This window comes from Melospiza georgiana, chromosome 11 (assembly GCF_028018845.1).
Source record: "Melospiza georgiana isolate bMelGeo1 chromosome 11, bMelGeo1.pri, whole genome shotgun sequence".
Taxonomy (NCBI): Eukaryota; Metazoa; Chordata; class Aves; order Passeriformes; family Passerellidae; genus Melospiza; species Melospiza georgiana.
The window spans coordinates 12885064-12906206 of record NC_080440.1 but is presented as its reverse complement, the minus strand read 5'-3'; the positions used below and the strand labels follow the sequence as shown (position 1 = coordinate 12906206).

The window sequence follows — 21143 nt, the reverse complement described above, 5'->3', positions numbered from 1 at the left end:
CTGACAGAATCCCTGTCACAAGCTCCTTCAGTACAAGGGCAGGAGAAGCACCCAGTGCTGGAACACCTCAAAATCACTGTACTCAATCCTTGAAGATGACACCAATAATTTTCATAAACTCCCCAGCCTCCATCCTCAACAGCTTTGGCAGCTCTACTAATTAATCGTTATTTTTCTTATATTCATCTTATCCACCAGTCCAGATTATGCTGCTCTTTAAAAGAGAAAATTGTTTAACTGATGGGTCAAACTACACCAGGAAAGGTTTCAGCTGAACCAGAGATTGTAAATAACATATTAATGGTTCCTTCAGGCAGTAGGAAGCTTGTCCTTGTGGAACATCATATGCCACAAGGAATTCTGACCCATGCACCTTATCAATAAGGCCAACTGCCTGCCAGCTGGTTTATTCTAATTTATATCTTGCTTATTCTTACCACTAAAATTAAGTGCTTTAAAGCAACTAGTCCAAAGTTCAGAATTTAATATTCAGTTTAGTTCCAGCAAATTTTGGAAAACACATGGGAACTGTAACTCATGTGCTAATTCTTACAGTTTTTGTTAATAAAACTTCCAGCACTAACCTTACCTCATTGAATTTACCTCACTGATTTTTATGCTCACTATAAAACTATAGCTATCATAATACCTTTGAATTACTGCAAAAAGAAGTCAGTCATTCCAGATTCAATGCTATTTAGCAACATAATGATAGTTATAAATTCAAAATACTTAAAATCAATTTACAAAACTACCAATCTTGGAAGCTTTTAACTTTCAAAATTTCTGTCTTCAGTAACATTCAAATTTTATTGTACTGTAACAGGTTAATAGAAAGTTAATAAGAAAGTCATGGTGTTCTTTTTTAAAGTCAAGACAATGTATTTAACTGCTTCCTGAAAAAAAAAAAAATGTGTAGAATTCCATGAAAGAATCATCAGTAAATATCCATTAATTTGAAATATGGTAAAAATAGAGTTTTTACATGAACTGGTTTTCTGTTTAACTTTCTTTACTAGTAGGATTCAGTAATTAAAAATAGTTGACATAGCAATGAATACGTGATTTTCAAAAAGTACATTTATGTTTGTAACCTACTCAGAATAAAGGAGGTGCCTGTAGGTAAAACCCCTCTCCAGCTGAGGTAGGGAGGCTGTGCTGTGGCTTCTAGGGATGGGCTGTGTCCTCATCCTCTCTTTCAATTTCACATCTTTTGAGTGACACGTCTCACAGAGGAGAATCTCATGATTCGCCCTGTTCTGAAACTGGAGCACCTGGTTGTGTCAGCTACTGGAATATCAGACATTCCTACATCAGCAGGTCCAGCTGCAATCAGCTCAACTACAGACTTATCTTCCAGAATCTACAGCCAGCTCACAGAGTGACATAAAACAACTTGGGCACTATTTTCATTTATTCATAAGAATATGGCAATCAGAGAGAAGGTTAAAATAATACACTAAACATCTATTGCTTATTTTAAATACATCACGGCATTTTCTTCATGAAATACAGCATTTTGACTCCTGTATCTCTCCTGCCCACATGCTTCCAGAAAGCAGGTTACAGCCTTTTCTTTGAAAACTGCTGCATTTTTCACAAGAGGGAATAAGCTTCAAGTACTTGCAATCCCTCCAATTAAAAATTCACCTTTAAAAGTTTCCAAATACAACAGCTCAAAGTCCTCTCTCTCAAGAGCCAGACTCCATAATCTCCTGGACAACAGGAAACATCAGCGGCTTTGATGAGGACCTTGAGTACCAGGCAGAGTTACAGGTCTGCTTCCTTCAAGCCAAACCTTCAGTCCTTGGGGCCCTTCTAGAACTCAGAACTTTCCCACTGCCTCTGGCTTTTGAGCCATGCAAGGCAAGGCAAGGCAGCCCTCTTGCTTATTTTCCCCTGCAAATGTGAGCAGGATGAAATTCAGGGATATTCTGAGCCCTTTAAGTAATTGCTCTGTGAAATAATCTATCACATCTATTTATTTATTAAAATAGCAAGACTTGGTATTTTTTTGATATGAAGCACCTCAACCAAAAAGCAGACTATGCTCCTGCTCAAACAAAAGTGCAACTGTTCTGGCCATCCTAGACACTGCAAAAATATTTCTTTCTTTATGCTGGAAACAGAATTCCAAACTAGTTTCCAGAGATTGTGCTGGCTTGTGATAAGAATTCCAGACAAGGAAAGACTACTTAGATCATGAGAGACTTCTGTCAAAAGACTGAAAGGACTGTTTCAGATTCCAAACTGGTAACTCCTTACTTATCTCACCTTTGCAGTAACATTTTTTAGGTATTTTAGGTAGAACTGGAGAAGGTATTTTACTCTAAAGAACTTCAATAATCACAGGAATTCTAGACCTTCACCTCATATTTTCAATGTTTGAATAGTTTAAGGCAAGTAATGAGACCCAAAAAATACTGCATAATAGTGCATGAGATTGGAATTAAGGAAATAAAAATAACAATTTCATTCTTTTCATATATACAGTGATATCAATAGAGATTAAATGGTAAATTAAAAATAAAAAGTTATGCAAAAATGAAATCAGACAAGTTTCAGTTGCAGGCTGCCTAACTGTCTAACAGAGATTACCTTGCCAAATATTTTTACTGAATCCCGTCTGCCAGATCATCTAGCAGAAAGTCAGAGACATGACAAGATCTGATCTTGCATTTATTTATTATTCATCTGGAAGCTATAGGTTTACTAGTTTACCACAATTATATTCCATCTGGGACTAAGTTCCTCAGGACAGAATAGCATCTGCATGAGCAAGATAAAGCAAAACTGATAAGTGCTGCTTTCCTCACAGCCTTGACACTAAACAAGCCATGTGAAGTCAGATATGAAAACAATCCCTATCACAGAATTGGTCTCACACTGTCAGATATGTAAGGGATGCTTTCAGGAAAAGAATCAGCAGTGAAATAACTCCCAAAAACCACTTTCAGAGAAAGAGCCCTGCAACCTCCAAGAACCAAGAGTGAGAGCCAAGATATGGGGACTAAATGAATAAAGTGTCCTCAACTGAGCTGAGCACAAGCCAAATCTGGCTCTTCACAACAAAATCTTCCACCCACAGCTCTCTCAACTCATTTCCAAGACCCTCTAAGTCCTGCAGAGGCTTTTTTTATCTACTTGATTCAATGAACTATCTGCTAAAAGGAAAAATATGCTGCAGAAATAAAGCTACTACTTTATATCATAATGAAGAAACAGAAACAATCAGAGAAGTGAGGAAACTATTTAGCTGCAAGAAAACAACATTTTGTTAACACATTTGAAGTGTTTTTATGCAAGAGGAGCACCATGCCACAAAGGCACAAAAAAGTAAATAGTTTGATGGAGTCTAGAGCCAGGGCAACAGGAAACTTGAGCAATTTCTGGAAAAACCTTTTGGAGCAAGATCTCTTCCAAAAATTCCCAAGGGAACATAATGACAGCTGTCCCAAAGAAACTTGTGAAATATTTTCAAGATTTCTAATAAACAATAAAGAACTGCTATTATAATTTGCACTAGCAGGTTGGAAGGAAACCTGCAATATGATGTGCAGCATACACAGAGCAGACCAACTTCTGTTAGTATTATTATAAAGATTATGCAAAAAAATCTCATCAATGCCCCTAGAAAGTGCAGTTTACTCCGACTCAGGTAGCCTGTGAAAAGTTTCCCATATTCAAAAGTTCAGCTGAGCAAAAGCAAAAAAAAAAAATGGACATTTCAAATAATTTTCTTCAGAATGAAAGCTTTCCCTCCTTCTGTTTCCTCAAAAAAGCAAATGTGAGAAAAGCATGAACAGAACTCTAATGTAAAAACAAATAGATTGCATTTTTTAAGGGGCCAGGAGAAAGAAACCTCTATATATTTTTGTGCACAAAACAAACTCAAATTGTTGAAATACCAGAGTATGACATCTAAATAATACTAAATTGTCATATAACATTTAAGCTAAAAGATGTTGAGCATAAACTGCCAATTCTACCTTGGTAAAACACAAGATTTTTTTTAAAGCAATTTAGGGTCCGGTCAGATGATCTCATGTAAACAATCAAAGTTGTTTAAAAACTTTTTCATCCTCCAACTGGAAATTACTATTCCTTAGCCAATATATCATAGCTGAAAGAAGGAAAAATGTCACCAGTTCACAACAGTGATAAGCAAAATGAATTGGCTGCAATGATTCCTGCAAATGAAACCACAATGCAATGATAAATTTGAGCCTTTTTTGCATCATAAGAAGGTTACTTTATTTTCCTGATCATCCCCCTAACCTTCCTCTTCCTCTCTGCTATCTATCTGGAATTCATCTTTCTTGAAGTTGGATGACTGCATTTCAGACAAGATCTCAGAGTTCATTTTAGTATCAAATTTTCTACAGCCTCATGTTATTGGTGACTAACAGCATTCCTCTAACACACTATTACCTTTACCTAAACCTTTATACTAAAAAGTTCTGGGGTTTTTTGTCCAGAGGGGCATAATCCTGCATTTTGTACTACCCTAGGTGATCCATTTTTCTCACTTCAGAATTCAGGATCATCACCAGGGACCCCAAACTCAGATGAGTACCTCCAAATTCTGGCAAGCTGAGCAATGGCAATATGGAATAAGCCTCATTGCAGTATCAGGTCTTGAGATGTTTCACCAATATTTTTGCCAACCTGATCTTTCTTCTCCCTGCTATCTCCACTGCTCCTCTGTTAGCCAATATTTTACCAATTCTACCACTCTTGTCCCACCTGAATATGGTACAGCATGGAAAGCCTTCCTAAGGTTCAGCTAAATTAGGCAGTATGTACATCTGTTGTTTAAAGATTAGTGGTCTTATCAAAAAAATATACTGCTTTAGCCTAATTTAGCCAAATTCATAACCAAAATGGAAGCACAGTGGTTCTCTAAAACTGAAAAGGTTTTTTCTGACACCAGAGAAATAATCTTTTATAGCAAATCCAAAGGGGAATAATCAGAATATGGTTTTGCTTTAGACATAAATGGATTTTTACAATTTGTTCAAGCTTGCTATCCTGTCTGGGAAAGGGAGTCGTAAAATTCAGTTCTAAATCCTATGTTACCAATGAAGTTGCAAACTTTGGATTTTATTCCAAAAATATCACCAGAACTCTTGCTTTTTCAATTGATTATGTTCAAAATACTCCTGTTGAAAGTTTCTGGACTTGAAAGTGTGTCTTTGAAATACTTCTAGGATTTCAACCCTTTCAACAAAGATTATCCTTAAGTATAAAGACACAAACAATGGTGGAAATTATTTTCCAAACATGCTACAGAAAATATGGAAGAAAAATTCATCAAAAAACACTATTTTATCATTCATAACATTCTTTTTTGTGTATATAGTAGATACATTTTCAGTTCATTCTTTTTAGTCTATATATATATAGTACATATATGTATACATATATATTCACGTATAGGCATATTCATGTATAAACAAATATTACTGCTAAAAAAATCAGAGTATAAATAATTCAACACAGAAGAAAAGGCTACATGAAATCAGATTTACTAGTCACAGGAATGAAACCTGAGTATGAAAATTCATTCCCCAATCTCTGACAGCTGACATTAACATGGAGTCTTATAAATCTGCCCTTTAAGAAAATTCTAAAAGTAAATAAATAAATAAAGTACTATTCCTCATCTGTTTTTCTTTTCCTGGAAAGCATTCTGAAAGTAATCTTTTTCCCAGACATGGATAATTCTGCACGTGGGTGAAATTCTGCTCCTTTTTTCAATCTCCTCAAAAGACTGAGAAAACAAAGATACATTTCAAGAAACAAGACAATGCCAGGGCACAAAAGGAATCTTAATGTAAAGTTTAGCATATGTTAACTACATAGGATCCTGCACTGCACTATGCAAAGTTAATTGTATTTATCAACATATAAGAGTACCTCTCAAGTGGAAACAAAGCAAAAAACAAAACCAAAACCAACCCCCCAGAAAACCCTCACCTTTCAAACCAGTAAGTTTAAAAAGAAATGTGAAAAAAGTCCTAATACTTTTTTCTGCAGCTGCCAAAATGTCTTAAAGAATTTAGTGTCCAAGTACCCCTTTAGTAAGGATGCTTTCTAAGAAGTGAAGAGCAGTTAGCTGGCAAGTAACAGCAACTATGTAAAATCTAATGAATTTATTAAATTTACATCTACTTCACATTGCATTACAAAAGCATATCTTTGAATACATAGGTATATTAGCCTCTGATTTCTTCTTCTATAAAAAACAGGGGAGTTTATGCCTGTCATTCCTGAAAATTAAATTCAGGACACCAAAATCAGCCTTTGTTCTTCCTGCATGTGTTATACCCCCAGTAATACCTCACCAGGCTGGTTGTAAACTTGTGCAGATGCAATTAAGTGCCTCTGTAACTGAAACTTTCTAAACCTTTGTATTATTTATGCAAGAGAAACATAACCTTCTACCCTCATTCATGTCTACACTGGACTGCAAGACCTAACACAGGACTGAAAAAATTATTTAGTGAATTATATATAGATGTGATTTTGAATGTCAATCAAGTATGAAATTGATAGCACGGGGATAAAATAAAACAGTCTCCACACCTTCTTGTGACTTCTTTACATACACATAGAAATTTCAAAATTTTATGTACACATGTTTAAATATTTAATTTCTTCAGCCACTAAAATTATACCATTAAGTATGTTCTTAACTGGATGGTTTTCCATTTTCTACATCTTAATTCCAAGTACCTGTCTAGAGATCTAAATTGGCATCGTTATCCTAGGAACATATCAGACTAAATGAATCTAGGAATAATAAAATGCCTGGACCTTAAAAGGCCTCCTGTACCAAAAACATTTAAAAGTGTACAAAAGATTGACTTCAGGTAATCCCACTCTTTAACATAATCTATTATTTTACATATGAATAAGGGTTCTTTTTCAGCACAACTGCTGGTTACAATTAATAATAGAAAAATTATGCTAGTTTAATATATTCATATTTCTCCTGTGAGTTAAACAACATCAAGCATGAAAGGAACACAAAAATGCTCTTAATTAGCCTAGAGGTCATATGCTATAAAAATCATTAAGCCACTGAAAAAGAGGAAACTTTGAAACAAAGGCAGGATCGTGAGTTTGCAGGTACAGTTCTAGAAAAAGGAAAATGTACATCATATATCAAACCTCACTGTACAGAATACAGTCTTTAAATAACAGAGCAGCCTTGCCCTGGTCAAGTTTTCAACACTGGGTGGCAACCCTCAACACTGGTCTATAACTTTCCTGTCTCATTTAGAAAGAAATTAATTCAGGATTTCTCTCAAGCATGACACTGGTTGAGAGAGCAAGTCAGAAAATTGTACATCACACAAAATTTCCAGTCTTTCTCTTTTAGCTTTTAATGGCAGGTACCTGATTATGACACTACAACAAATATCTTTGAAGTGTTTAACTTACTAACACAGTTAAAGGAAAAGAAAAACAAAATCCTAAATATGCAATTCATAAAGCAGCATATTTTCCTTAATTAATTTTCTCAACATTTACAATATCTTTACTAATTCTCTGTAACTGGATATATTCTGGATCTATTCTCAGAGAATCTGTGTAGAATAAACATTTGAAACATCTTAAAGACTAACTAAAACCATCTTTCTATACACTGCAAGGCAAATGATTTTTGGATGTTTTGCATTTTTATGCTAAATAGTGCAGCTGCAATTGATAAAAAACAATCAAGTTAATTTAAGTCAATCATGTCCAGGAGGTTCTCATCACTTGTGTAAAAATGCTCTCACACTCACTCAAAGACATTACCACAGCAAGTACCTCCCCCACACTCAAATTTTGATACCTTAAAATCCCCTCTGCATCTTATGAAACAAAGAAAAGAAAACATAATTTTTATGGAATAAGCATATTTATACTTTTACACTACAAATCAAACTTCTATGTTTCATTTGAATACAAACTTAGATTCTTAGAGCCACTTGAGCACAAATATGACCCATCCCACTGCAGCACCACTCTAGTGCACATCAAGGCACTGGGTCAAAGGCAAAGCAAACTTCTAGCACTGAGAATGCACAACTGTTACACTCTAATACATAATCTGGATCACATTACTGAGATCATATGTTTTGAATTTAGTTTTTGATTTATCAATATGGCACATCACAGCTGCCATCCTGAGTTCTCTCTCAGCTGCTGCATTTGACATTTTAAATGATGATAGTTTATATTTTTAAATTTTGCACTATTGCCACTACATTTTAAACCTATGAAACTATAACAACCATGCAAGAACTCTTTCCTAGATGGGCAAAATCCAACATTACAGATCTGAAATCGGTGTTTGATTCTTACCCATTTGGCCAACCCCCATGTGCATGTGACTGCAGACACATTTCAGCCAGCACAAAAATAATGAAATAAATAAAGAGAGGAGTATGCCATGTCCTTACTCTTGGTACCCTTGGAGATGATTATGGGGTTCTGGCAGTATCTGGAGATGGAAGCAGAGAATCACATCAGCCTGCCCTGGATCCCTTTCTCCTCCAGGAAGAGGTGAAACCAGGTGACAGCAGGTGCTATCAGATTGACATAAACTGCTGCCACAGCTTCTTTGCGTGTTCCTTTTGAGAAGCTGCTCACCAAAACCATTTGCCCATTTGCTCACTGTTCCAACAGAAGCAAACAAGGAAAATACAACAACATCAAGAAAATTCATCTACCAGTAATCCTGCAACTGACCAAGATAGGGCTTTAAAAACATACCCTCATCTTCAAATCATAAAAACTACATCTATCTTTGTGGAGAGAGATAATTTCCCAATTATATTTGTCCTACAGTTGTCAAAGGATTTTTGTTGGGTAAGACAGGTTCTTTTTTTTCTTGACAGACTACTATGTTGAGGGTTTTTTTAATACACTGAACTGTTAAATCCCACATCAAATATTAAGATAAGCTTTTCATCAAACTGTTTCTCTTAGAACAGTAAGTGGATAATAGTTCTTGGACTTATGTATGACTAATAATAACTATTGGAATTAATAACACATTGCCACTCCAAACTCATGTTCTAGAAATGCCTCTTTTGGTTATGCATGAGAAAACAAAATGCTTCACAACAAATAGCAAAGCCAGCAGGAAACAAAGCCAGCTGACTGAACAGGCAGCACATGCCTGGGGGATGTGGACCAGTCTCTGGAACACACCCAGAGCCCAGCTTAGACACGGGTATCTCCAGCTGAATGTCCCACCAGGATGGTTGGGAACTGACATACAGGATGTACCTGCAGAGGCTGAGCACCAGCCTGTGCACCCTGACAAAAAAGCCCCAGCAAGATCTCAGTGCTGTCTTCAATTCTTACTGAGTGGAAGGGCATGAGAAGGCAGGGCCAGGCTCTTCTCAAGGGAGCATTAGGCAGGGATGTGACAAGTGGAACATGGAAATTCCACCTTGACATAGGGAAAACATATTTGTGGTTTAGTTTTTGCTATTTTTTTACCACAAGCTTGGTCAATTACTGAAGCAGGTGTCTAAATATGTTAAGGAAAATCCATCCCTGAGGTATCCAAAACTTGGCTGGATGCCATCCTGAGCAACTCACTGAGTAACTAAAACCTACTTAGATCAGAAGCTTGAGCTAGACAACCTCCAAGCAGGCCTGACATCACCCTGTGAAGCACCCAGAGCCCAGTCCTCCCTGAGGATTTCCCCATGGACACACAGCAAGTGGGTGGATTGAGTATGAAATGCACACAGAAGAGAGAGTTAGAAGGTCCCAGAACTCCAGCTGTCCTGTAATTGTGTTCATAAGGTGAGAATTTATTGCATACTGAGCTTTTACCATCCTTTACACAATGAAGGTGAACAAAGATGATCTCTCAAGCCTTCTACTTGTCTAAAAACCATTAGAACCACTACAGAAAGGATTATTGGAAAAGAAAGTTTGCCAGTAATTGCAGAAAATGAACACTATAATAAAAAATACTTAATTATCCAATGAATATAAACACAGGGAAACAGATTTCAAATCAAACTATCAGCAACCCATCAAAAATTCAAAAATACAGCTTTTCCTGGGGAGAAATTACCCAGAAATTCATAAATCCACACCAGTTACTAAAAATCACCTCTTTTCTGTCATGTATCTGGAAATGGCTTCCAGGATTATTACCTCTTCATTATGACCCTTCCAGGGATCAATATAATCAATGCAGTTCCCTGGATCCTCCTTGTTGCCTTTTGTAAGACATTGGCTTTCTCCCAGTTCTCAGAAACCTCTCCCAGTTCCCACCACTTTCCAAAGGTAACTGACACAATGCCACCAGCCCTTGTAGGTGCATTCCAGCAGGGCCAAGGGACTTGTGTGTGTCTGGGTTCTTTAAATATCCCCTGAGCTGATTCTCCTCCATCAAGGATAAGTTTACCTGGCACTGGACTTCCGTAGTGGTTTCAGAGATCTGGGGTTGCTGAAGGTTGGTTTTTCCAGTAGTGATCAAGGTGAACAAAGCACTTAGTACCTGGACTGTCTCCATCTCATTTAGGATCAGTTCTGCCCTCCCATCAGTGACCCCATATTTTCCTTCGTCTTCTGCTATTGCTGTGCCTGTAGAAACCTTTCTTGTCCTTTCTATCTCTTGTTACATTCAAGTCTAGATGGGCGTTGTCTTTCTTAACCCTAAACCTGATTCTCAGAGAGGGTTCTCCCCGTTCCTCCCAGACACTTGCGCCTGCTCCCACCTCCCTGTGTCGTTTGTTTTCATTTAGCTTCATAATTACAGAAGTACAAATGCTGATTTTGATTATACAAAACTGTGCATTTATAAAAATGCATGGTAGCAAAATATTCTCCTATATTTTTAACAATTCCTGAAAGCATTCTTTGTCCAGGAAAATCATACATCATTCAAGCTTATCCTCTCACTAGGTATATGACAGCATGCTTCAAACTTTATGACTGATGACACAAAGTAGAGTGGATGCTGCTGCCAGACTGCTGGCACACAGAATCCCCCTGGAAGAGAAAAAGGCAACAGAGGCCACTGGCACCTCAGTGCAGAGAGGCCTGGACTCGTGTTTGGCTCAGGAGCCAACTCAGCTGCAGGGCTGGGCACAGCCATGAGCCACCAACACACACAGGTCTAGGTCAGGTCTGGCAAAGATTTCCTGCCCGATTTAAAATGAGTTTATTTGGTCCAATGGCACTTCTCCTAGGAATGGAGGGCAGGTTGACCACACATGTGCCTGTCTTTATTTGTGGCCTGACACTTGGCTGGATAAACTTCGTTATGTTTTTGGTTATGCTTAAGAAAAGTACTGTCAATTGTTTCCAGTCTGTTGCAAACATAAACCTCCAAGCTGCATTAAATATGTACTATTGTATTTACCACCATGTTATGAAATCATGCATAAAATCCTAAAATGGGATAAAATAAAGAGAACATGTCTTCCCCTCCTCCCCTTCCCCCCAACTTCTGGCAAAATTTCAAAATAAACAAGGAACCAAACCTAGGCTTCTATTGAAAGGTCAACCAGCACCTGAGTCAAGGGAAGATAAAACTGGCCTAAAACAAAAATAAACATATTATTTAGTAAGTGGAAACCAATTTTCTCTTATATCACATATGCAGAAAGATTAAACAGCTCCAAAATGCAATATCTTAGTAATTATCTGTGCTTAGTAAGCAAGAAAATGGAATTATTTTGGCTGAAAGAGTAAAACAAAATTTAAACTTGACTAAAAACTTAAATCAATAGTAAAAGAAAAGATTACTTTATTGTAACTAAAATAATGTGGAACTGACTACGTATTGAGAATTAAGATTTCCATCTTTTATTCCCACACGTTCTCATCTCAGGAACTTTATTGCTCCTGACATAAAGCAGAGAAATTTAGTTATAGATATTCAAAGACAGAAAAGAATGTGGAACCATGACACAAAAATACATGTCCTGTTTGAAATTCAGTGTAACAGGGAGTCCTTTAACAACTGTGCACTATGTTATGTTTTAGAGTTCCAAAAATGTAAAAGATCAGTGAAGTGCACTCTGGAGCTCAAATATACCTGAGCACACCTTTCTCTACAGTTTCCTGCCTTGCCAAGTAAGGACTCTGCTTATTTGTACATGATTTTGCTATTTATCTAAATTTAAAGGTGAAAGATGAGCCTCCAATACGAATCTTGCCAGCAGTAATCCATCTTCCATGCAAGCCCCTGACCAAAGAATTACTTCTGTTCCACTGGATATGGCACACAGGCATCATGAACACTTGTAGAAAATAAAGAAAAAAGAATCTCAGCAATTTCTATTGCTGTTGGTAGTAATTGCTACTGACAATTTTCCTATTTTATTATTTCTCCTAAGTTTTAAGGCAAAATTTGTGTCCTCCATGCAGAGTATTTCAATGACAATGTTCCTCCAAATTTATTACTGAAAACACTAAATATTTTGGAATAGAAAGTAACTTTACCCGGCCTTGCTACAAAAATGTTTTCATTTCAACCACAAAGAGTACCTATATTTTGAAAACAGAAAAACATTATTTATGCAAAAGATTAGGAATCTATAGAAATAGGCAGATATAATAGATACGGATTTTAATTTCAATTAGGGATTATAGGAAAACTCTCTATTTATAAATACTATAATCTTTTCCAGAATCCGAATTAGTGTTGTTCCAACAACGTTCAGAACAATGAGTAAAGTGATACAGCATAAGAGTTAATTAACTAATGGAAAGTATTTTAAGTATTTTCTTGGAACTTCAACAGTTTAAACAGTTGAAAGGGGAAAACAAGCATGCAGTGAATGTGAGCCTGAACTGTTTTTATTTACACACTCCTCAGGTCTTTCCCATCCTGTACTGATCTTGTGCCTGATCTCACAGCACAGGGCAGCTGGAAGAAAGCAGTCTTTATAGACAAGAAACAGCTGTTAGGCTTGTTTGACTTGAGGAAGAATTTGAAAAACAAAAGTAAAAGGACATGATAATAAAATGAGTCCTCATAAAGCAATACTTGCAGAATTGCTCCAGCCTATTTCCAGCCAGCCCCTAACAGCATCTGACATGCACCTTGCTTGTATCAAACTTCCCTCCACTGAAAGGCAGAAAAAAGGGGATTGAGCAAAGGCAATAGTGCTTCACAAGCCCTTTATGAATGTCTACAAAGTCAACCTTTTTTAAAGGAAAGCTGTTACTCAACGAGGGGAAGGAGGGACCAACACCACACATTTAAAAATGTCAGAATTAAGATTTGCGTCTACAAACACAGTCAGACTTCTTTGTTAAAACAGGCAGCCAGAAGAACACTACAATAACACAAATCAAAGCATCCTTATCCATTTTATTCCATCTTCTGATCTACTTCTCAATCCAACTTGACACAAGTACCATATTTTCAAAACTCTAAATACTTAACCTGTAAAACCCCAGATTTTATCTTGTTAGGCCTTAGTTTTACAATACTTAGACATATTTCCAATACAAATTGAGTTAACAGAACTCTACCAATTCAATGTTTAAGCAGCTCTGTACATGAGCACAGATGTTCCTGTCCCAGTGCTCTTACGTAACAGCATCTTCTACAACCCCCCTCCACAATTTCATGCTCTTTTCACTTATTTCCTACTGATTTAGTAGAACACCTATTTTTCTTCTTTAGATTTATTCTTAATGCTTGACAAAGATTTCCTCTTGTTTCCTTGCAAATACTTTTTACCTACAACAATGACAAATCTTTCGAAAATTCTCACAGACTGCATTACTTGAATTTAAGTGTGGAAAGTACCGGAGAAATGTAAAATATTATGTAATTATAGCATGTTATCACTTGGGACATGAAGTGTAGAAGTGCTGTTTGCCTGAGCTGATCTTATATGAACACTTCTCTCAATATTAGCAGGTTACTTCTGAAAACACTAATCTTTCAGAAGCTCAGATCCTTTTACTTTCATTGTCCACTGTGATACCAAGAACTAGAAAATTCTTTCCTTCTAAAAGTTAAACAAGGGGAAAAGGAAGAAAACAAACAACCCACATCACATAGCCAGAAAGGAAAATATTATTCAGAATCCTACCAAGAAAATAATCAAAAAGCCATCTGAGATCTACTGTCAGTATAAGCATATCTAAAGATTTCTGGATGACCACAGCTGCAGAAGCTTTTTCATTCCAAATGGACCATACTCCTACTTTAAACTCTGCTGCTGTTGTAAGCATGTTGGTTTTTGTTTTCCCTCAACAGAGACAGAAGAAGGCTGAGAATCCATCTTTGCACATTCTACACTTTGAGTGTTTGGGTAAGAGCAGTTGTGAGTTTAGGACTCTTACCATGTTAGGAAGAGGACATCCTGAAAAATGAAATCACAATTTGAGAAGTGTAAGTGGTTCTAGCCTTTTCTCCCCAGTCGTCTCTTAAGCAGAAAACCCAAAAATTATGCAAAACTATTTCAATAACTTCTCCATGCACTTCGTCACTATAGCAATAAATGCAAATCATTAACTGTTTCAGACTGGCTATTGTTATATCTATTGGTTATTCTGCTAATTACAACATTTTTGTGTTCCCCTTGGGTTTGCATCCACCTGGTCAAATTTCAATGCTGTTTTGAAGTGTATTTTCCTTTGCATTTCTTGTATATGGTGCCACTACACCAGGATCATAACTAGGCCCCTTTAGATCAATCAGAACTTAAGCAGTAGTTATGGTATACAAAGAATCATTTTTGAAGCAATCCTACCCAGGTTCCTCTTCAAACATCTCCAGTTAGAGCAAAGCATTTAAATTAGTAGCTAAGAGTACTAAAATTTTTCTAATCATTTCCATCCACTAGTGACTTATCAGAGTAAATTTTGCTTGGTTATAAAAGCCCATTAAAGCTGTCTAACTGAATATTGTTTTCAACGGCAACAAGGTAATTTTCTATAAAACTAGGAACTGGGGTGGTGGGCAGGAGGGAACGACACTTTAATTTTCTCTTTAATTCAATAAAATAGATGAAAATGAGAAGTGTTTTGACAGCAAGATAAATCTAACATTCATCAAACTATTTGTGCCAAATAAGTTGTATTAATTCTTTACACACCAAATATAGACTCCGTTCTTTCTACTTTCCCATTTTCTCTAACTTTGTTTTCCTGCCTCTGGGCACTACTTTCTACAGGCCCTGCAAATGGAACTCTCTACTCTTTCATCCACCTTGCTCACAGAAAATTCTGCTTCAATTTCCTTGAAATTAAAACAATGGTATCCCCATAACAAAGAAAGAATATTAAAAACAATCATGAAGAATGGATTCAGTCAAGGGGGATGGGGTTGTGTGTATAAGATGTATCAGGTATTTGAGAGAGCTTCATTTTTGATACCATAAAGCCACTGGAAAATGAGTCTTAGGAGGTCACAAGTGCAAAGTCCAACTCAAAGCACAGAGATCTGGAAATCAGATCAGGACAATTGATATGCCTCTGAACAGTCCTGAAATCAGAATCCAAGAGGCAGATAGACACCAAAACAAAAAACAAAAATGAAAAGCCTCCCAGATTGCTACACAGTTTAGTTCTGTTTAGACACAGCATTTTGCTAACCTATGAGTTCTTTCAGCTTGACTCTGAATTTACTGCTCTGCCACTACACTCCTCTCTCCTCTCTGAACAGTCATAGGGCGTACAAAATGTGGCTGCTGCACAGAAACTGAAATGTCTGGCACATTGCACCTGAGACAATGCTGCACTTGAAATGTGGAACCCTTTGTGAAGAGAGCAGTGGACAGCTGCAGAGTGACAGCAAAGGGCAGCCTGGTGTCCAGAACAGTGCTTTGTGCCACGGGTGATCCTCCCTTCGCACGCACAGCACATCCACCAGAACAATGCCCTGGCAGCACAGCAAAGAGACCACACTGAAAGATCTGGCCCAGCCTGATTTGAAACAAGAAAAATCACAAAACAATAGAAAAACACAATTTCAAAGTAAAACTCTAACGGAGAAAAACAAAAATTTGAGAGTGAAATAACTGTAGTTATACCATTATTGTTGTAAAATTCAAAGCAGATTTACATTTCAAGAAATATCAAATATCAACATTGTAATAGAAAGAAAAATAAAGCTTTTTAGTCTTTTTCCAAGTATTTTGTGCTGTCTGCTTTTATTTGCTCTTTATGCAAACTAAGAACTGCCAAGAAGTCAATCATTTCACAACCCTTCTTTATAAACAGATTTGTTTAAACAAAAAAAGCAGATTGCAATAAATAACTACTATAATCACCCTTCCTCTCCATTTTTATTAGGCTTTCTATATTAATATGTGTATGCTGAACACATCAGTTATTCAGTTACAGTACAGACTTTACCTATTCCTCTAATGCATTTCCTCCATTGACAGGACTATGCTCACAATTCACAAAATTTCTTTGTAGACATTTACTTATTTCACAGTTCATTAACCTTCAAACAGCACACCTGCCAGCTTGCAGGTGTGTTATCTAAAGCAATGATACACTAAGTGCTAAAGCATGTTTTTGTCAGAAATGCTTATGAAATGAATGTTTTTCTCCTCTGAGCTACCCAGCTGAGTTGAATTTATTTGCATCAATTTATAATGAGTTTTTATCCTGATGCTAAGGGCAGTAGTTAAGCGCCAGTCACTGCAAATACACACAAAAAAGAATCAAGCTTTACTGCCTACCACTTCTTTAAGTATACAAATGGCCGTGTTTAATCTTTTTAAATAATTGAAAAGGATTATTCACTCTTTAACTTCTTTCCTTCTGCAGTAACACTACAAGGCTTCATTTAAAAATTAACATCTTTTAATTCCCTTCTTTTTCACACAACGGGAAAACCTCATCAAGTGTCGTATTCTTCCTTTTAACAGTTCTCTGTGGAGCACAGTGACATTTTCAGTTTTCTGTGGCTGGACTAGCCTTACATTGGCTCATTTTCATCTGACCTCAGGGTTTTCACATCATTAATAAAGAGATAATCCAAACAAAGGGTATATACATTAGGGTAGGAAAATTTTGCATAGTTTGGCACTATTATCATATATGACCTTAAAAATGGAACAAAATGAAATGCACATAGCAGAGGTGGTGAACCTTCTAAGGACTGCTTCCAAACATTTTTCCTACTGGCAGAAAACCATTTTCAGACCTCCCAACTCTGGCCACCGTGATAGTTACTGCTGTATGGGGTTTATTTCTCTTTGTTTCAGCTGTCAAAAAAAACTTCAAGTGATAGCTTTTTAAGTCAACTAAACATATTGAAATCAAAATAAAACACTGACATCACTGGGACAACAGAAACACCACTCAAAAAGAACACTGTGTTTAGATTCTAGGCTTGTTTACCAATGGTTTTAACTTCTTTCACATTATGTCACAAAGTGCCATTGCACCTGAAACCTGACCAAAAACCCATCAAGAAAATTCAAGTGCCCTCTTATTTCTGATGATCTGCTACATCACACATCAACCAACTAAATCTGCTAGTCATGCCTCAATAGTAGTCAGTATTCTTCACGATGAAGATCATCATAACTCTGCTTACACTTCATTTCTTCCTGTTGAAACCAACTGTACAAGCTAGAGCTCAAACTTAAACTACACTTTTAAAGCAGTAAAATTTTTCTGAGCTAATTTTGCTAAGATATCATTAAAATTCCAAACATGAAATTATACTCCAAAAAAATCCATTCTGCTCAATAACAAACACTGGTAGAATTTGCCAAGAAATAGAGTGAAACCAATGAACTTCCAGGGATACATGAACTAAAAAAAAACTGTTACATGTTACTTGTAAGCTTCATGCCCTACCACACCTGGCTTGTCAGAACCATGTAGGTAGGTGGAGGGCTGGCTATCAAGTGGAATCAGGACACTCCAGCAGAAGCAGCACTGCATCCCAGGGGTTAATACTGCATCCAGTCCTGTTGCATGGCTGCATTCATGATCTGGGCATTGGGGTAGGGTGCAGCCTCAGCAAGTGTGCTGGTGGAAAAAATGTGGAAAGGGCAACTGATACACCAGAGGGTCGTGCTGCTGTTCAGAGGGATTCTGACAAGCTGGAGAAATGTGCTGACATGAACCTCATGGAGAGAAAGGAAAGCTAAAGTCCTGAACCAGGAGAGAAACAATGCCAAGCACTCACACATGCTGGAGTTCACTCAGCTGGAAATCAGCTTTGCAGGAAAGGACCTCGGGGTCCTGGTGGCCACGATGGTGAACACCAGCAATGTGGCCCTGCAGGGACACACTAAAAGCATCCTGGGCTCATTAGGGGTTTAGGGAACTGATCCTTCTCCTCTATCAGTCACTGCTCAGCCCACACCTGAGATATCATGTCCAGCTCTGGTCATACTGAAAACAGCCCAGTGAAAGGCCATAAAGAAATTAAAGGATTAATCAAGGGCTTTATTAAAGCATTGGAGTACCTCTCATATCACAAAAGCCTGAGAGAGCTGAGCTGTTTAGCCTAGAAAAGTGAATGGGGCATCTCATCACTGTGTATAAACACCTGAAGGGAGGCTGTAAAGATGGAGCCAGACTCTTCAGTGCTGCCCAGTGAGAGGACAAGATGCAATGGGCACAAACTGAAACCCAGGGGTTTCCCTATGAACATTGGAAACACTCACACTGACTCACATGGCCCAAAGAGGTTGTAGAGTCTCATGCCTTGAGATATTCAAGAGACATCTGGATATGGTCCTGGACAGCTGGCTCTAGGTGGCCCTGCTCAAGCAGAGGGGTTGGATCAGATGAGCTCCAGAGCTCCCTTCCCTTCAACCATGATGGGATTCTGTGAATCACATCCCGTTGCATCATATGCAGCTGGTTCAGCAAAACCTTAAGATAACCTGCAGAGTACCATTAAGCTAAATAATAATAAAACACTTCTTATGAAATAACTGGGAGCCTGTGGAGGGTTTCTTTTATTACAGGATTTACTATGCTAATTTAATTACAACAAGGTGATTACAAAGTAATCCTATTTAGGCAGGAAGTTGACACTGCAACTCTGAACACCTTACTCAGCACAGGATTAGAACTGCCTTTCGGTGGTCATGCTCACCTCCAGAAAGAAGCACTTCAAGGCAAGTTATGAATATGTTTAAGGACACAAGATTGTACAAAAACTGTTCTACAAATAGACAGTGTAATAAATAGACACGTAGAAATAAAGGTGTCTGGCTTAATGCAGGCCAAAATGTTATTAGCTTTCCTCATCTGGGAATGACCAACAACAATAGTTTGGACAGTACAACATTTCTTCCCTAATGACTTCCACTTGCTGGAGGGCTGCCATTTGCCCTGCATCTATCTCCTGCAGCTGCTTTCCCATCTGCTGCTGGAAGCAATTGGCCTCCCTTTAGATAAGACCTGAGGCCTGGAGATGGATGATACAGTTGCTCTAAGCAACCAAAAATCTTTTCCCAGTTCCTAGAGACCCAGACCTGCTGTGTCTAGAAGCACTGCTGGACTGCTACCACAGCACAGTCTAAATCATGTAAAAGATTCAAGCTCAACAGCCTTGTGCAGAAACTGAGAAGAGGAATTAGATTCCTGCCAGAAGCCAATTGTTTCTCCACCAGGATTGCAGAATCCCTCATGAAGAACACTGTAATTCATTTTTGTACCACTGCCCATCAGCCAGCCAGATTGTAACACACTGAATGCAAACCAGTGTGGTAAGGGAGTAAGAATTCCAATCAGTGGAGAACCAGCGGAATTTATCACCATCCTCAGCAGTATGACAGGTCATACAAGCCTTGCAAAACAGATTTGCACAGCCCAGGATTTAAAATACTCAATCTTTCCTACTCAAATGCTAGACTGAAATTGCTGGAGTCTTTATCCTTGTTCTGTTATGATTAATTTGTATTATACACATATGATAGTTGGCACATAAAACACAAGCTGAAAATGCCAAATTTCATCTGAAAAAAGGGATAATCAGAATCTCAGAAATATTTACTTCCTATTTCCACAAGAAGGATGAGTCTAAGCCTTTTTTTTTCTCCTAACTGGACTTTTGAAACATTCTATCAAATTCCTGTATACCTTATAATAAATTTCTCTGAATAGAAACCATTTGCTCTGTATGACTAAATTCCACAGGTATTTGTTTCCTGAAAGAAACAAACACATTAAAAATAAAATTATGAAGTTTTAATAGCAATCAATCTAATCAGTATTGTGTGCTCCAAGCCTATGGAGTTTTTTAAAACACTAGGAAAATAGTTAATGGACATATTAAGCACTGGATTTACATATTCCCTTAAATGTGACAATCACCTCAAATGGGTATTCCATTTTTATCCATATTTTTATGGTCTGATTTTGTAGATACATAAATAATTAATACACTGGTCTGTTTTAAATTACTCATAGTTTAAAATAAATGTTGATTGCACTTGAAAAAAATAACAAGAGATGAACAATATGCACCTTTCAACAGACCCCTTAAAAATACATCAACGGCTTCATCCTTCAGAACAGAAATACACAGAAGTAAGGGGCATCAACCAGAGCAACCAAAAGAGAAACTCATATGAGCAATCAGAGCAACCAAAAGAGAAACTCATGAGCAATCAGGTCATCATATCACAGCAATCAAGTCATTACGGTACACCTCCCTCCACTGAAGCCAATGAGAATTAGACACAAACATTTTCTTAAAAGGCAATCATAAGCACTTAAAAAAAGTTCTAGAATGAGAGCTGGTGTACTACCAGAATTATATATACACCAAATACACTGGCATTTGAATTGTTTTAGATTATTCATTATTCTTTAACAACTTTCCTGCCACACAGACTTGAATCAAACACATCAAAACCTTGATACTGGCCATGAACTCCATATTTCTATTGCATTTCATGATTAGGAAATACAATACCTCTGTCTGAAGTATGGCAGCTCTCTGTTCTTTGGCAGTAAGGGACTCTTTAAGCACTTCAATGTGTTGCTTGCAATCTGAATTCTGATTGCTAAGGGTTTCAAGCTTAGTTTGTAAGGCAAGAAGTTCTGATTCTTTCTTTGAGAGTTCTTGTTTCAGTTGATCAATCTGCAGTGGGGGGAAAAAAGTTAGGTCATTAATTTTGTCTCCAATTCATAGCTCCACTGGAAATCTGAAAGGTGTGAAT

At 37.3% G+C, this 21143-nt stretch overlaps 1 protein-coding gene across 12 annotated transcripts in view; it reads right to left on the bottom strand.

Annotated features, from left to right (window-relative positions):
• Window positions 1–21143, bottom strand: part of ERC2 (ELKS/RAB6-interacting/CAST family member 2) — a 404073-nt gene that overhangs the window by 289615 nt on the left and 93315 nt on the right. For all 12 annotated transcript variants that reach the window (XR_009115064.1, XR_009115063.1, XR_009115065.1 and 9 more), the window contains one exon: window positions 20897–21064. Coding sequence is in view for 1 of the 12 variants with exons in the window: in XM_058031993.1 (XP_057887976.1) it covers window positions 20897–21064 (168 nt within the window). In the remaining 11 variants the exon portion in view is untranslated. The remainder of the gene's footprint in view (window positions 1–20896; window positions 21065–21143) is intronic.